This window comes from Lepidochelys kempii, chromosome 25, assembly GCF_965140285.1.
Source record: "Lepidochelys kempii isolate rLepKem1 chromosome 25, rLepKem1.hap1, whole genome shotgun sequence".
Lineage (NCBI taxonomy): Eukaryota > Metazoa > Chordata > Testudines > Cheloniidae > Lepidochelys > Lepidochelys kempii.
The window spans coordinates 11,825,056-11,842,227 of NC_136404.1; the positions used below are offsets into that span (position 1 = coordinate 11,825,056).

Consider the following 17,172-nt stretch of genomic DNA (forward strand, 5'->3'; position numbering starts at 1 on the left):
AGGAGAGAGTGAAATTCTTTGAGCAATAAATGGGAGGAATTGCTCATAAGAATGGCCATACTGGGTCAGACCAAAGGTCCATCTAGCCCAATGTCCTGTCTTTCAACAGTGGCCAATGCCAGGTGCCCCAGAGGGAATGAACAGAACAGGTAATCAAGTGATCCATCCCCTGTTGCCCATTCCTAGCTTCTGGCAAACAGAGGCTAGGGACACCATCCTGGCTAATAGCCATTGTTGGGCCTATCCTCCATGAAGTCAGTGGATCTCCACAAGAGCGCAGTGGGCCATGCTATCATCGTGTGTTGCTGGATTTAGGGATCTTAATTTAGCAAAAAAACAGATTAGCTGCCTACATTGTCTGTTTACCCATCTACCTACATTTCTCTGTTTTGTCACTGAAAATAGTTTCCCTTCTGTTTCTAGTGAGGCTCACTTTCTGGCTTTCCTGCATTAGCACCATGCTGTTGTCATTGGGATGGAAAAATTGCAGGGGAAGGTTTAAATGCAAATGCATTATTTTAATCAGCATTTAAAATGAATGAAAACATTCGCTGTTGGGAGATTCTGTAAAACTTCTTAAGTGTATTTCAATAAGTTGTAAACTTCAGGCCTAAACTAGCTGACTGTCCCTGCACCCTGAGTTTATGGAGTTCGTCAGTCACAGCTTTTGGGTCAGATCCTCAGGTGCTGTAAATCAGTGTAACTCCATCTGTGTCAGTGGAGCTATGGGTGCTGATTTTAAAAATATAGGCTCTGGGAAGATTGTCCTAAGTGCCTACAGATCTTGGATGCTTCGGTTGCTGGATGGCCAACTTAAGTGACCTTAAAGGTGCCCTGACTTTCATAGGGCAGGTGCTCGGTGCATTCTGAAAGACAGGCTGCTTTAAGGTGTCTCAGGTTGGATATCCAAATTAATAGCCACTTAGAAATCTTGGATGTGGTATGTGTTTTTGTTTTTGAAAGGGCCCCATTCATACTGGGACATTATAACTGCCATGGGCCCCTTCAGGACATCCTTTGATTAGTTCCCCTCTTGTACCCAGAGCAGTCATGAGGCTAGTAATAAAGAGAGCCGTTAAAGGGCAGTAAGAAATCTGAAGCTGTGACCATGTGATCAGGTAACTGTGGAATCTGGCCATTGATTGGAGCCTCATGAAAGGGGAAGCTTCACATGGCAGAAAGGCCATATTTATTTTGCACCTTACAATTACATGTTAATGGTAATTACTGGGTAAGTGAAATCACTGTGTGAATTGAAGTATAATTACCACATAACAGCCATTATTTACTGTAGGTGTTGGCTGGGCTGACTGCTGTGCAAGGTAGAACAGGTAGTTGCCTGGCGCCGTGAAATGTTTAGGGACTGTGTTACTAACTGGATGATTAGCTGGGGCGGAGGGTAGAGATTTTTTACGAGGACAGTCATGAACCCTGGCTTATGTCGCTCTCCTGAAATGATCCTGCAAATTCTCCCTTCACAGATTTCTCTTTCTTTTTGGTTCTCACTTTATTTTTTAAATGCCAGCTCTGATTCCCACACTCAGCTCCCCGGACCAATAAATGGCTACTGTGCGGGTCTCTGTAGAAATGCAAAGAGGGAAAGATTCACCTGAGGCTTTGCTGGGGCCAATTGCTAGTGCCCTTCTATGGAGATCTTTTAGGCTCCCTGGATCATCCCATGCTCATGTTATATGATCAGTGTTTACAAAGGGCAGAGCCTGGAGTTTAAAGATAGGGATAGCATCAGTGTTTCCCTGGCTCACAGGGCATAGCAGGAGCACTTAGAGGGTCACAAATGCTCAAAAATATCTCTGGTGAAGACAGGACCTGTGTGGAAAGCCTTGGGGGTGTCAGAGATAGTGTTATACGCTTCCTCTTGGGCGGTCACAGGGCACAGCTCACATTGGGGTTTCCTGTTACTGCACACTCAACAGGCCTGGGGGACAGCTGAAACTTTCAGGGAAGCTGGTGTGCAGAGAAATGGAAGTGCTGTTAATTAACGGGGGAGGAGGGGGTGCACCATGGATTCAGTCAAGTTGGATTTTTCGATAAAGGGCATTTGGATCACTGGAATTATACTGTATATCGCACTAGAGAGATATGACACAGACTGCTCAGGTGCCAAAATGATGGAGAAAACCCCCTGTTTAAAACTAGCCCTGCTAGAGCTTAGACAAGCCTGGGTGAGACTGTAAATGTCCCAGCAAAGTCCTCTCTCTTCCTGGGGGGGGTTGGGAGAGAGGAACACACAGCAGAATTCTTCCTGACTCCTAATCCCTTCACACAGTAAAATCCTTTCCTCTCTCTCCTCAGCAATCCGTCTCCCCTCTCCTTTGCTTGTGGCACGAGTCCCACTGAATCCAGTGAGACCACTCCTGTGAGCATGGTTATTTGCACAAAGAGCATTTGCAGGATCAGTTCTGTAGCTTGGCCACAAGCATACAGACCCCATAGTCATTGTTTGTTATATGTATGGAGGTAGTGCCTCAAGGAGAGTGGGGTCCCTTGACTTAAGCACTGTACAAACACACAACAAAGAGCTGGATAAGCTAGGAAAACATGTAGATAGAACAGACTAGAGGAGTACAAGGTAACAGACTGTTAGAGCCTGGTGATAAGCAGTGTCCTAGCATGGCATAGTTGAGAGTTTTGTAGGTAAATTTTAATGAGGGTCTTAAAACATAACACGTACCTCCCCTTAAAAATGTGCATTGAAATATACACACACGCAGCTCTGTCCTGACTGCCCTCCACAACCAGCCTGTATGCTCCCTAGTTAAGGAAATCTGCCACCCCAAAGGGAGAGTGCGTGACTTTAGTGTGGGAGTCTCAGGCAAAAGGTGTTAAAAGTGAACTGTAAAAGACAAAAATGGGACTTTAGTCTCTTTTTGCTTTCCTGACAGGTGGGTTGTATGTGTGCGTTTAAAAAACAAATGCTTGGTTTTTACACCAGAAATTCAGGACTTGGAAATAAATGTCAAAAGCACCTGTGGTTGTTAGGCACCTAAATTCCATTCTCAAAAGTCACCTATTTGTAATTTTTACCCTTTCTCTGCCCTGTTTTTCCTGGCTCTGTCTTTGGTTGGCTGAAGAGCTAGGGACATGAGGATCTCATTGGTACCAAGTGAAAGCTGAGCGGTTGACAGGGCAAAGGGATTTTGAGTCATTCTGGTTAAAATGCTGGGGGTCTTGCTTGACAATAACGCCCATTGGCTTCAAAGCCAAAAGTGTTGGGAAGGAAAAAGCGTCTTGTAAAAGGTTCTGTTCCTCCTCTGTCTTTCACTTGAGAGCTGAGAAAGCTGCTCTCCCAGTTCTCTGGTCCTGCCCGGAGACTTATGGCAGAAATGGGTAAGACTTGACGTTCCTGGTACATTTAAAGTGTAAAAAAACACAATCAAAACTCTATAGGCCAGGCCTCCCCTCCCAATGTGCCTCATCCCAACAATTTGAGCCCAGTAAGAGGGTCCCATCTGCACAAACTACATCAGCTGCACTCTGTTGTTGAGTTGTCAGCCCCTTCACCTGAGCAGTCCATTCTGCTTCTCCATAAATGTGTCATGTAAAACATGGTGGGGGGAGGTATTACATATTCCATTCCCTAGGAAAAGGTGGCCCTGGGTATCAGAACAGGCACCACAGCTGTGTGCCTGGAGTGGTAACGCAATGCCTAGGCAAAGGAAGGTTATGTAAGGGGAGGGGAAATGCTGAGAAGGAAACTCTTTGGATCCAGGCCCCTGGCTCCTGCCATTCCCTTTGGAAGCCCTGAGCAAGCGCTATAAAAAGCAAGTCACGCTTGCCACTACCAAGTCCCGCTACACAGCTAAAAATAAAAGCTGAGCTGTTCTGACAGTGGAAGCCACAGCCTGTGGGGTTGGTTATAAAGGAGCAGTGGGGTGCAGGCCCTGGTCTGGCTGGGAGGGGCAGGTTGTGCAGGGGGTCGGAGTGTGTGATTTGGCGCTCGCTGTCTCACCCATCCTCTTTCATCCAAGGAGCTCCCAGGTGAGCTAAGCCTCACGCCATCCCTCAGGGGAAGGGAATTACCTCCACGGACAGGAACAAAGAGGGCAAGTGCCTAGTCCAAGCTCACAGTGTGCTGGACAGAGCTCAGTGCTACTGCCCCCCAGTCCTGTGCTTTAACTACTAGACCACGTGTTCTTAAGGGGTATCGGCTTGGGGCTGGAGGTGATTCCCAGGGCGGGTGGACATACCTGCGCTAGCTCTGATTGAGCTAGTGCACTAAACGTGGACGTGTAGCTGCGGTGGGATAGGTTTGCTGCCCAAATATGTCCCGTGGGGCTGGGTGGGATTGAAGTGAGGGCGGCTAGCCCATCCTGCTTCCTCTGCAGGCTGCTAGGCTTTGGTTTTTAGCACCTTCACTTGATCAAAGCCAGGGCCACGTCCAGCGCTGTCCAGGCCCCACCGAGAGTTTTCAAACAACACTGCACCAAACCCCAGAGCTCTATAACCCAGCTTGTCTTCCAGCTGGACCCTGCCACAAGCTGTTTTAGAAACCTCATGAAGGGATTTTACACCTACCCGAGCTGGAAATTACACCTCCAACCCAAAGTGTGGATGCACCCTTAGTCTGATACAGGCTTGGACTAACTCAGCAGGCACCACCTCCTGCTATGTGTCTATGACAGTGCAAGGGGCTGCGTGATGCAGTGAGAAGGAACTGGCGGGATGCCGCAAACGGAGATGTTTCTCCCCCTGAGCTGTGACTCTCACGTTAAGGGCAGTTCCTTTGCTTACATATCAGATAGTTGATCCCTGCAGCTTTATCTGAACGGGGATTCAGCGGCTCTCTCGATCCGTGCCCCTTTGCAGGATAACCATGACCCCTCTGAAGACAGGCAAGGTGCTGCCATGTGGCTTGATGGACAGAGGCAAGGGCCTCTGGGTTGTTCCCTGGCTCCCTTGTCCCTGTTGTGAGCCATCTAATTACTCGATGGCTTCATGGCACTAGAGAGCCCCCTACTGCCAGACCTGCTGAATGGCTGCAGCTTGAGATAATGTCAAGAGACGAATGACCAGAGAGGTGATGGATATTTTACTCAAAAGTATCTATATCTGTGCTATTGTAAATCCCCCTTAAGGTGAAGGTCTGATTCCAACTCCCACAGGCCCACCAATGGAAATCCTCCCACTGCATCCTTAACTCACACTGCTCTTACGGAGCCTAGGCATGCTCAGGGTCTTGTGAGGGCAGGGATGGAGTGCTAGCCCGCATTCTGCAGCCCCTGGGTTTGGGAACCAAAGCGGAGGGACCAGGAAAAGTGCTTTGTCCATCCACAGAGGGTCTGGCTTGGGCTGCATCCTCCAACCCCCAGGGCTAGTGGTATTCACATGACTCCCTGACAGTTGGCGGGAGCAGTGGGCACAGGGTATTTTTTTCCCCCCAAGTGGGTTAGCCTAAACCCTGTCATGGACTAACACAACTTACCAGGGCCAAGCATGGGTGGAGGCTGGGTTCTAGCTCCGCTTTCTGGTAACAACACTGATTTAAAACTGTTTCCAGGCAGGGCCTGGACCGGACAGAAATGGCCCTGGCCCGCCCATGCCTGACCGTGTTCCCTTTGCTATTACAGAAGACACGAAAGGTCATGCTTCTTCCCAGACCATCCCCTACATCCTGCAGTGCAGTTACTTTCATTTGATGCTGTGCTAACTCTTGCCCTGGCGATGATTCTACTGTCACCATTTGAGCACTGCAAGATCAAAGCAGAGAAACTGGGCTGGGAGAAAGCCTTCTTCACCCACATTATTATTTGTATTACAGTAGCACCAAGGGGCTCCAACTGAGGTCCAGACCACGTGGCGCTGGGTGCTGTACAGACATATGGTAAGAGACAGACCGTGCCCCAAACAGCTTGCGATTGAAATAGAAACGACGGACAAAAGGAAGTGTTCTCTCTCTTTTACAGGTGTGGAATTGAGACCCACCCCAGGAGATGAAAGCCCAGAGCCTCCAGGATATTTAGCTTCCTAACCCCCATCAGTGGGAGGTAGGAGTTGAAATACATTTGAGGATCTGGGCCAAAGTGACTTGCCCAAGGTCCCAGAGGTGGCCTGTGACGGAGACAGGAACTGAACCCAGTTCTCCCAAGTCCCCTCCCAGCGTCTTAACCACAAAAACACCCCTCCCGTCTGAATAGCTTGCTTCCAAAGATGCTAAACACCCCCCAGTTCTCATTGACTTTGGAGCTGGGGGTGGTGTGGAGCTCCTCTGAAAATCCAGCCTTGGGAGCAAAAACACTGATGGGGGGAAGGTGGGAGTCAGGATCTGCTTATGCAACTGACAGTTCTGCTTGGCCCAAAAGTCCCTCTTGGAGGAGGTGGAAGCCGCAGCAAAGTATCAAGCGTTTTGAAATATTTTACATCACAGCCAGGAACTTCCTTTCTGCTGAGCATTTCCCCTAAATACCGAATATATGTTTCTCTGGCTGTGACTCAGCCCGGCAGCTCTTCCTGGGGGAAGCTAATGGAGCTGAGTGGCCCCACATTGAGGCTCTGCCACAGCCACTTCTCATTTTGCTCTCCTGCTTGTGTCCAGAGATGTGACACGGCGAACGTTGGGCACGTCAGCTCCTTGGAAGGCTCTTGCTATTTCACACCCAAAAAAAGGCTCGATGACAGTGCACATAACTCACATGAAGCAGCAGCTCTGGTAACGATGGAGACAAGAGAGCCATAGAAACTCCACCCAGGCACCACTCCTGGCACTGTTTTTTTTATGAACTTTGCTTGTGATCATGGTCCACCTGCCTGCCCCAGGCAGCAATTAGATCTTACAGTGTCAGACATTGATAAATCCATTCTGGTGGTTCCCAACAGGCCTCACACAGTACTGGCACTATTTTCTCAATAGCCAGCAGGTAGCTTTGGAAGCATGGACGGTGGGCAAAGCAGGGTTTTCTGACTGTGTGAGAATGTTACTCGGCGGAACTGTGCATAGGGAGAACCAGAGCTGCAGGCTTCAGACACTGCTGTTACTGCTCTCCACCCTGAGGCTCTGGCGGAATGAGCTGGAGTCTCTTCAGACTCATGCATCATCTGCAAAATTGTTGGCTGAGTTCTAGTGGCAGGGCCACCTGTTCAACCCCACTCTCTTCAAATGACACACACACAACTTCATGGCGTAGCACACCTCGGCCAGCAGAAGCCAGTCATGGTGATAAGACATGAGCCAGACAGAAACCAGCTCAACTCTGCTGCATGACAGCTGTAGTATGGAAGATGCAAATCCCAGACATGCAAAGTTAGTGAAAGAAATCAGGAACCTGCTGTACATTTCAGAAGTCGGGGGACTTTGATTTGGAGCAGCAGTAAAAAAAAAAATGAATTTTGAAAGTCTCAGGTGTTAGAGGGCTTATTCCTTCACCCTCCCACTTCCCTGGTCCTTCTCGCATGAACAGAGAGCAACAATACCCAAAGTCCGAAGGTGCAAACAATTCAATGTTTATTGGGTTGAACTTCTAGTAAGCTTAAATCCAAGTTCCTTTTTCCTTATTTTCAAATCCCAACTTACTTCCTGTTTGCCCCTAATTTATATAGTAATATTCTCAACTATACCTTAACCAATCATTTTACTTCAATTTAAATAACCAATCCTAACATATTGTAACATGATTATCTAACCAATTATATCCCACCACCTTAATTGGTTTACACCCAACAAAATTAATTATACTGCAGACAGAAACAATCACAGAACCAGACAGAGATTATACAGACAAACAATAGGAAAATGGGGACTATAGTGATAGAACAACACAGAAATGGTGATTTCTCACCCCAGCTATTGATAAGTGAGTTCTTGCCAGGCAGGATGGTATCAAACTAAGTTTTCTTTAAAAAGAAAAGGAGTACTTGTGGCACCTTAGAGACTAACAAATTTATTAGAGCATAAGTTTTCTTTAAATCTTCAAGACTCTTCCCTTTCTCTGGAGGTGATAGATTGGATCACCTTTTTAACAGCCTCAAACTGCCTTATGTCAGTGTGACTGGTGCCCGTTCGCTTCCCAGCTGTTGGCTGCCGCTACTGTTTAGCCAAAGACCTTAGCCTAAGCACAGGGCCTCAGACTGTCACAGTGAGAGAAGGCCCTTGCACAGGCAGACTGATTTTGATTCTTTCTTTTATACCTCTATAACTAGCTAAATGATAAACATATACCTACATTCTTAGAGTATAGGCCTTTACAGACAGGCCTGAATATCTGTATCCTAACACCAGGTAACAGTCACCCTTTCAGAAAGGCCAGTTATAGGCGTGTGCATGCCTCAGGCTCCGTTCTAACCAGCCGCCCCCACCAGCACTGAGTCCTGACCTGGATTTGACCTTCCAGCTCCTGGAGTGCAAATTTACAATCCCCCAGCTTCATCCCCTTTTAGTTTCAACCAATCAGCCCTTTCCACCTTCTTTCTATTTACTGTGTGTTTTTGTTTTATTTGAATTATGAAACCAGTTTTCCTCTTTAGCTCCCTGCAGCCAGAAATGTGTCAGGGAGGGTCTCCCAACAGAATGAATTAGAACAAACCATTCCCGAATACTGGGCGCTTTCCCACCCCCTCACAGGAAGTTGCAGTGGTGCAGTCTGAGTCCCAGGCAGTGCTGGGAGCGGGTATAAAGAGCCGCGCTCACAGTAGCCACTTGACAACGGAGTGGTCCACTGGGAAGGATGTAGTGGTGGCTTCACCTGGGCGTACAGGAAGCTCCGGCCAGGTAAAGAGCTTTTCCCCTAAGGAAGTGTCTGGTTCTCTCCTTTTTGTAACTCAAGGAGGAAGAAAAAAGCCAGCTCTGCAACTGCGTTCTCCAGTTCCACCTTTCCCCCTCGGGCTTTTCATGTAGCTTCAGTGAGATGAAAGAGCCTTTTTGTATCAGCTGTCTAATAGTCCGCCGCTTGGGTTTGCTCAACCCCGGGGCAATTTTCTCTGTCTCTCGCTGAGCCCGATGAATTTGCAGTACTGATAGATGGAACAGCCTCCCCACTGCATACACACTGCACCATGACCACCATTCCCATTCTTTCTTCGGGCAAAATTTGCCCTGGCAGTTGGTGGGCCACAATAGGCAAGGAGCATCTGTGTTTGCACAGCAGCTAGTGGGGCCCTGTTCTCACTTTAGGGCCTTTAAACACGACTATAAGAGATGTAATAATAAATGGGCAATTCCCTCCCCCCCCCCCGCATCAGCCATTTTCATAAAGTTGCTTTTCAGAATAGAGCCATACATGGGAGATTTCCCTTATGGCCTCCACCATTGTGAGTATTGGCCTGTTTTTGGGCCTATCATGGGGTCTTTGCAATATTTAGCCTTAAAATCCCAGCGCCTGGAGTCAAGTGATTATATAAGAATCTCAGCTTTCCTTTAAAAAAATTATGTTTCTAGCCCTCCTGGTTGCAGCAAACTCCACCCCCCCAAGACTCAAGCCCAGAAGGGAGATAAAAAGAACCCAACATTCAAGTCCCATGACTTTTAAGCCAATCTCATAACTCTTTTTTGGGGGGGGGGGGGCTGATTCACGATGTTTGATTGCAGAGGGATGATGCTGCAGGTTTGTTTCTCCTCATGCTGCAGGGAGGATGAAGGGCAAGAACACATATAAAAACTACATTCACCGTAATTTGAAGGTTGAATCCAAAATGTAAGGGTGCAATGACAATCCTAGCTTGTCCTGTTGGGAGTGTTTATTGTTATATACATAGGGGAGAATAGACATGTCCTCTGCAAATAGGGAAATTGATAAATCCCATCTTAATTAACAGACAGTTACATCACAGGTGCTGTGAATGGCCCTTTATCTCGGCATTTCTAAAGCATTCATCCCTGTGGCATCTCAGTCCCCGTTTAACACACATTGATTAATTCCGTGGACGCATACAGCAGATGTTGCTTAATACAACTGTAAATTTGTCTGGACCCTTGTGCTGTAGGTTGCTCTGAGCTTTCACAGAGTGCTTTAAAACTATGGTACAATCTCAGTTGCCCAAAGGTTGTTGGGACACCACTAATCTTTGGATATTGAAGGGTACAAGCTCTGGGGACTTTAATGATCGAGCTCCAGGGAGCCTGATCATTAGAGTGCCCGTAGCTGTGCAAAGTGTTATTTGCAGGGGAGTGAGCACTGTTTGGAATCTGGAGCAAAGAGGTTTTGTGCCTTGGCCGGTACATTTTCAAGACAAAGGTCTTTCAAAGCCTGCTAGTTGGTTGGGCAGTTGGCTGGCTTACCTACGGCCAGCCAGTTCCACAGGGCTTAGGCACTTCAGCTAAATCGCCTTTCGTCCAGAAATACAGACCTCACGCCCGCTATTTTCTTGGGGCCAAATCAGCCCGCGTTAAACAGGTGTCACTCCCACTGACTTCAGTGCGAGATGTGTGTCTCACTGAGGACAGAGCCGGGCCCTTGAATGTGCCTAATCACCAGAATAGCTGACTGCAGATTAAGGGTCCCTACAAAGAATCTGGTGTAACAGCTGGAGTCAAGTGCACAATGGGAGATTAATACCCGTTTCTAAATGCAAGCGGTAGTGCAATATCAGTTTTGTCAACCGTGCTGACACGTTGTTTTGCTTTTGATCGTGCATAGGCAATGCCTGGACATTCACACTTCCAAGGGGGAGGAAAGACACTTGCCCTTTGACTTTGTGCTGGGCCCAGTGCTGTCACGCAACTGGACTTGTTCTGTTACCTTCCTGCCAAGGGCTCCCCAGCTCTGTGTTGTGGGGTTGATGTAGACAAGTCAGGGATTTGATTTTTTCCATCTGAAGTTGCACATCAACACCCACTTCTGCACACACACACGTAGGCGTGCACACAAACACGGGCACCTCCTATCTAAGTTTTTTACTGACCATTATCACAGGGGGAGGACCTCTTCCCAGGTTCAGGCGCTTCTGATAACCCGCTCCCCTCCTTGCCTCAGGGATAATACAGCCACCGAGAGAGTGGTACTTCAACATTTTATACTGGCTTCTCACCAGAGGGTGCTGGTCAAGCTCTTGGCAGCAGGTAAGGTGCTGGGTATTGAAGTGCAGGGATCACCATGCATCTCAGTTGGAGGGGGGACAAACTTTGGCCTAAGTAACTCACCCAAGGTGATGCAGCAAATCAGTGGCAGAGCCAGGAATAGAACCCAGGAGTCCCAGTCCCTGGCCCTATCCATTGGGCCACACTGTCTCCCCATAGCTGTTGGCACCCAGGACAGGTCCTAGAGAGGTAGCATTAAGAATAAGACCAATGACTGCCCTTCCCACCCTGGCAAGAAGGCGAGAACGTAGAGGAAGAGGAATAAATTAACTAAAATTTATTTCAAAAACCTTTGAGTCCCTCAAGAGTTGTGGGAAATATTTTCCCAGGAATTTGAGTCTTTCTTTTCCTCATTCTCATTCTCTTTCCTCCAGCAGAAGAGACGGACGGTCACTTCCTTCCACGCTCTCCGTGCTCTACCAGAGGCGAGGAGGGGGACCTGTCCTCACTGGGCAGGCAAGTAACAAAGACCACAGCCCCTGCCCTAGACAGCTTGCAATTTAGCTATGAAACTAAGTGCTACTTTCTCCAGACCATGTTGAGTTCCGTCCCCTCCAATCAGTGACCCTCGCTGGTCTCTTCATCGGAGCTCTCAGCCCGCAGCCTGGTCCTCTCCACCTGCATCTGATTGTGGTCCCCAATCTGCACCATTTGAGCATTCTGAATGATGAGGGGCTGGGGGCCTCCTGGCCCCTGCATCATGTTTTGGTGGCTTGGTGGGAGGATGAAGTGCTGGGAAGGGGAGGGAGCCGACTGGATGGGCATGAACTGACTAGCTGGGTGAGGCTGGTACATGGCAGGGGGGGCAAACGTTGGAAGAGAGGGTGTGTGGAGTTGGAGACTAGACACAAGCTCCAGAAGTTGCTGAATTCCTGCAGGATATGGCAACAGTCCTGGCAAAGGCATTTGGGGTGGATAGCCAGGCTGGGACCCCCAGTTCAGACCAGCTAAGCTCTGTTGCAGCATCTGGAGGTGTTCCTGATGCTGCTGCTGTTTCCTGTGGTGCTCCTGGATGTGCTGTAACTGGCTCCACATTGCCTTCTGCTCACTGATTCTCCTGAGGTGGAAGGTGTTCTTCACCGTCCTGGAGAACACAGGGGAGCTCTCGTCCAGAGGCACCACCCCCACCAGCATGCTGGGGATCGGGCACTTCTTCGAGGAGTTCTCCTTGGGCACGAAAGGGATGACAGAGTTGTACTTGGGCCGCCGCTGGAGGGAATCCATCAGGGCCATGTTCATCTGGTGCACGCAGAAGCGGGACTGGAAGTTCTCGGTCAGCAGCAGGAGGGTGAAGGCAGAGTTCTCTATGGCATCCTGGAAGCAAGTCAGCTGGCACTGGCCAGGGATGAGGAACTCCTCGCAGAATGTGGCACCGTCGGGCACCCCCATGCTCTCCAGCATCTCCTTAACCCGGCAGGCAATGGCCACATCTTCGCTGGCGTGCAGGACAACGAAACTGAAGAACCTTTTCTCGCCACAGTCCAGCTCCGGTGTGGGGGCGGCTGCTGCCTGAGGAGGAGGGTGGCCCCCCGAAGAGGAGAAGGATGCCGTGTCTGCTTTCTCTGTTAGGACACAGGAATCCTCTACTGGCACTCGGATGGAACCAGCGGCTGGCCCTGGGGTACACAAGCGAGGGAGCTCAGTAGGTGACTCTTGCTCTGGCTTTTGGACCATGCGCTCTCCTAGTTCCTGCAGTTCTGCTGTCACCGTGGTGGGCGGGTCAGTGCATTCCACAGGACAGTGCACAGCACTCTGATGCAGAAGTGGGGTTTCGGGAACTGGAAGAGATGGGGGAACGAAGCTACCAGCCAGGGGATTCTCAGATGGGTGGCTTCGTACTTGGCTTTGCAGAGGGAGTGCAGTGGAGCTGCTGAACTGGCCGGTGTCCCGTGGGCCAGGGCTGACTCTCCCTCCGCCAGGCTGCACGGTGCAGCTCATGGCACCCCCACAAAGCTTGCTGGGCTGCGGGATGTGGTTATGGTGAGTCGAGCAGGTGTGAAACTCCATTGTGGGGGACGGGCTGATCTCAAAGTGGCTGATGAAGGAGGCCGGGCTGCCAGAGGAACGCAAAGTCTGAGGCCCCGAAGGAACCGATCTGCTCCTGATCTGTACTCGGGGGCTCCTCACCACTGGAGCCAGGCTAGCAGTCAGGAAATGCCCAGGGTCGGACCTCAGTGTCTTAAATCCATTACCCGTCTCTGTGGGGCTGAAGTCGATCCCACACTTTTCCTGAGCCTCGGCTAAGATGCTGCTCTGTCTGTCTCTCCTAGGATCCTCGCTGGCTCTGAAGGCCGCAAGGGCAGCTTTGTAGGCATTGTCCCTGACCAGGTAAGTGCACAGATTTTCCTCTACCAGCAGCGAGTAGATCCGTGCCAGGGCCAGAAGGGCACCTGCCTCCTGCTGGGGAGTCAGCGGGTTCTCGCTGCCTGCAGTACCCCATTTGCTCCTCCGGATACAGAGGGCTCCTTCCTCATCACCCAAAGCGTCCAGGCATATCCTTGCATCTACCTCTCGTCCCAAAGTCAGCAGGACCATGGCTTGCAATAGCTTGCAGCTGCTCGTGCAGGATCTCATGTGCTTCAGCTTATGTTTGAGGCTAACGAGTCTCTCTTTTGGGATCCTAGATAAAATGCTGAAGACCCCCTCAAAGCTTGGCTGGGCCCCGCCAGCCTCTGCCATCTCTTCAACTGGTTATCCAGACAGTTTGCTGAAGAAGCAGGTGATGAAAAGAGCATATTACAGCCTCTGGATGCAGGGATGGAGCAAAGACCTGTGTCCCTTCTGTGTTCTGTAAAGCACCGGGCACACTTTGGTAATACATAAATCCTCTTGTGCTCAGCGGCTCTTCTCCCAAATACTTTTAGGATCGGGGGGTAGTGCTGCCATCCTCATCCTCTTTAAAGCTCACCAGCTGGATCTGCAATCAAACAGAATGGGAAGTTACAGAAACGTGCCAGGCAGAGTCTGGGCGCTCCGTGCTAGGTTGGCCTAAGGTCACTGTGCTGTTGGCATTGTGTCTACACCACACCTTTTTAAAGAACGTCACTCCTCTTTGGTATGTAGACAGTCTTTGCCATTTGCTTGGTATTATGCATCTTTACTACACACATTATTGCAAGTATATATAACTCTAAGCAAATGGCAAAGCTATACACACTTACTATACTTTAAAGTGTGCATTGTAAATGTATAATCAGTGCTAAGTTATTGACATATTTAGAAACATAAAAATTGCCAGAGTGGATCAGAACAATGGTCCATGTCATCCAACGTCCTGTCTCCAACAGTCACCTATCCCAGATGGAAAGTGCACGAATCCTCTTAATGGGCAGTTATGGAATAAGTTGTCCATAGGGAAAGCGTCTTCCTAACTCCAGGCTTATGTCCTTTCAGTTAGTTTATGCCCTTAAGCATGAGGGTTTATATCCCTTACATAGATACAATCTCATAAAATTGTGGATGTTCACATTATCCATATCCATATCTAATCCCTCTTCTGAATCTTGTTAAGATCTTGGGACTTACCAGTGTCTTCTGGCAGCAAGTTTAATGTAGTATCAGAACTCACTCTAGTAGGGTGGAGAGGGCCAGACCAGTAGTGGAAGGTTGATGTGTCTGTCATTCAGGAGGAATACTGGCTATAGAGGACCAACAGAATATCTGACCCTCTGGAAAAATCTTCCAGTATTTAAAGGAGCATCTGAAAAGAGTGCCTTTAAAAAACTCAAAACAAAAACTCCACAACAATCTAGCTTTTGGGGGGAAATTTACAATTTCACCCTAGCTACTAGTTTTACTATCTCACAGAAACCCTCCAATTGCTTCATGTGTGAGATCAGACATCTATCTAAGGAAGTTGTCCTCCCCTTCCATGAAATATTCTGGTTCACCGAAACTTCTTGAAAAACAAAAACAAACAAAACGGAAACTTCCCTTTCAAAACAGGTCCAACAAATGTCCAGAACTTTGACGTGCATCTCTGTAACCCTTTTCCTTGGTGAGTCAGATCGAGGTTGCATTCGTCATCCAAGGTTCTGTTTGCTCTGTTTATGCACTTGGCACCAGGTGAAACTATCTTTTTGCAAGGGAGAACTGGCACTTTGAACACGTTCATGGTGCTCTATGAAATGACTTTTTAAAAAATAATCATTTGCCTCCCGGGATAGAAGCTTGGGAAGTAACAGTGGCTGAGCTAGCAGCTGAAGAGCATGTGATGTTTTGGAGAAGAGGGACCTCAGTCAAATTTTAAAAGATTTGGTCTCACTTTTTAGAAACCTTTGAATACTTCCTGCAGGTGAAACTGGAGATGTCCGTCTCCTTCCACTCCATACCCCCCGTTCCTCTACACCCATTACTTTACTTTACCTTTCTATTCTTCTGTTGGTTTTTTGTTCTGTCATGGGGGGGGGGGGTCCTTCAATAAAAATGTCACTTTAAGCAAAGAAGATGTGTGCGAGCAGGGCTCTGTTGCTAATCCTTTCCTCATTCACTCTTTCAAATTTATATAAAATTGGGATTTCTCCCCCCCCCCCTTACAATTTTTTTGTTTGCATTTTTAAACATCCTCCAGTGGAAGCTTTTAGAACTGGGAAGTAAAGTTCAGAGCCAGGAAACCTGCCCAGAAGTTAAGGATTGTAAAATCCTGCTTCTCCTAGGAGTCCCTTGCCTGCCATCCTCCCCTATCCCCCAACTATCCTGTGGCGTAAATCGACATAGGTCCACTGACATCACTGGGGTCAAGCCAATTTACACCAGCTGAGAATCTGCTCCCACCTGATGATCACTTTAGATAAGCTATTACCAGCAGGACAGTGGGGTGGGAGGAGGTATTGGTTCATATTCTCTGTGTATATATAAAGTCTGCTGCAGTTTCCACGGCATGCATCTGATGAAGTGAGCTGTAGCTCACGAAAGCTTATGCTCTAATAAATTGGTTAGTCTCTAAGGTGCCACAAGTACTCCTTTTCTTTTTGCGAATACAGACTAACACGGCTGTTACTCTGAAATCTGCTCCCTACCAGTTTACCAATTCCTTCCCAGGGTATTTGGAACCAAGATTCCTCTGCTGCTGTTCTTTACCAGGCCTGGAAAAGTACCAAGGCCAGACTTTTTTCCCAACTTTGCTGGCTAAAGTCCAGGCATCTGATTAATTTGTATTTAGGAGACAAAACAGGATTGCGGGCGCCTCATTCCGAGCAGGCCAAGCTGGAATTTGTTGCCCCAGCTGTCAGCAGCCATGGGATGAATGAAACGGGCTCGCTGGCTGGATCCAGCTTTTAGCTGCACCCCAAAATCTGCTGGCAGGGAAGTCCTGGCTGCCTGGACCTGCTTGGCCCCCTGGGAAGGGCATGGCTGGCTGGCTCCACCTGTCACTTTCCTCTTCCAGCAGCGGCGGGCGCAGGAGGGAGAGGCGCCCTTACCAGGGGCGTGAGGGCCAGTACCTGGGTCGCGTGGGTGCGCTGAGCGTGCGAGTCCTCAGCCGCTCTGCGCCCGTTTCCAAAGCCAGGTCCCGAGCCGCACTGGCCCCCGGCTCCGAGCTGGCCGCGGGGAGGCGGAAGTAGCCTGGCCCTGTTTCACATGGGCCCAGGCGGAGGAGGAGCCGCGGCCCCGGGGTCGCCCTGTCGCCGCCCGCGGCAGCAGCAGCCGGAGCCCAGCAGCGGGGGCGGGGCGGCGGTGACGTAACACGGGGAAGTGGCTACATGTCGCTGGCTGGCTACAGCGCGTTCCACAGGGGGGCGGGGCGCTTCCAGGACCCTGCGGGGGATACTCGCCCCCCCCCCGGGGTGAGGGTGGGGTGGCGGCCTCTGCTGGGGTGTGGGGCGGGCTATGGGGGAACTCAGCCCCTGGAGGAGGAGGCCCGGCTGGGGGCGGGATCTCGCCCCCCAGCAGGAAGGAGATGGGGGGGGTGTCCCCCCCCTCCAGTTGGAGTGCGGAGAGCCCCATGGGGACTCCACCTACGGGGGCTATGAGGCTCTCACCCCCCTGCAGAAGGGGGGGCTAATGGGGGGTGTCCCCTCCACTGAAGGAGAGGGGGATCTCGCCCCCCCGGGGGGGGGGGCTGTGGGGAAATCCCACTCCCAAAGGGAGGTGAGTGGACGTGGCTCTCTCCCAGTGGGGAGAGCTCTGGGGGAATCCCTGCGCCAGCT

General features: G+C 49.7%; 2 protein-coding genes across 5 annotated transcripts in view; one reads left to right on the top strand and one right to left on the bottom strand.

The window, feature by feature from the left end:
* Positions 1 to 6: 6 nt before the first annotated feature.
* Positions 7 to 17,172, top strand: part of UHRF1 (ubiquitin like with PHD and ring finger domains 1) — a 76,629-nt gene continuing 59,463 nt past the window's right edge. Inside the window, exons 1-2 of one of the 3 annotated variants that reach the window (XM_073324078.2) lie at positions 7 to 5,842; positions 5,925 to 11,482. The gene's annotated coding sequence lies outside the window, so the exon portion shown is untranslated. The remainder of the gene's footprint in view (positions 5,843 to 5,924; positions 11,483 to 17,172) is intronic. The other 2 variants (XM_073324079.2, XM_073324080.2) reach the window with 2 other exon arrangements.
* TICAM1 (TIR domain containing adaptor molecule 1) lies at positions 9,182 to 16,672 on the bottom strand. 2 transcript variants are annotated; one of them, XM_073324086.2, is made up of 2 exons: positions 16,468 to 16,672; positions 9,182 to 13,943 (listed from the first exon to the last, which is right to left on the bottom strand). In XM_073324086.2, the coding sequence occupies exon 2, from the start codon at positions 13,703 to 13,705 to the stop codon at positions 11,585 to 11,587; it is 2,121 nt and encodes a 706-aa protein (XP_073180187.2). In that variant the 5' UTR covers positions 13,706 to 13,943; positions 16,468 to 16,672; the 3' UTR covers positions 9,182 to 11,584. The 2 variants fall into 2 exon arrangements, with proteins under 2 accessions (XP_073180187.2, XP_073180188.2); XM_073324087.2 differs by lacking the exon at positions 16,468 to 16,672 and adding an exon at positions 14,552 to 16,431.

What these genes read in the sequence shown, in the direction of transcription:
- TICAM1 (XM_073324086.2), bottom strand. Translation starts at nt 13,705, where the DNA reads ATGGCAGAGGCTGGCGGGGCCCAGCCAAGCTTTGAGGGGGTCTTCAGC.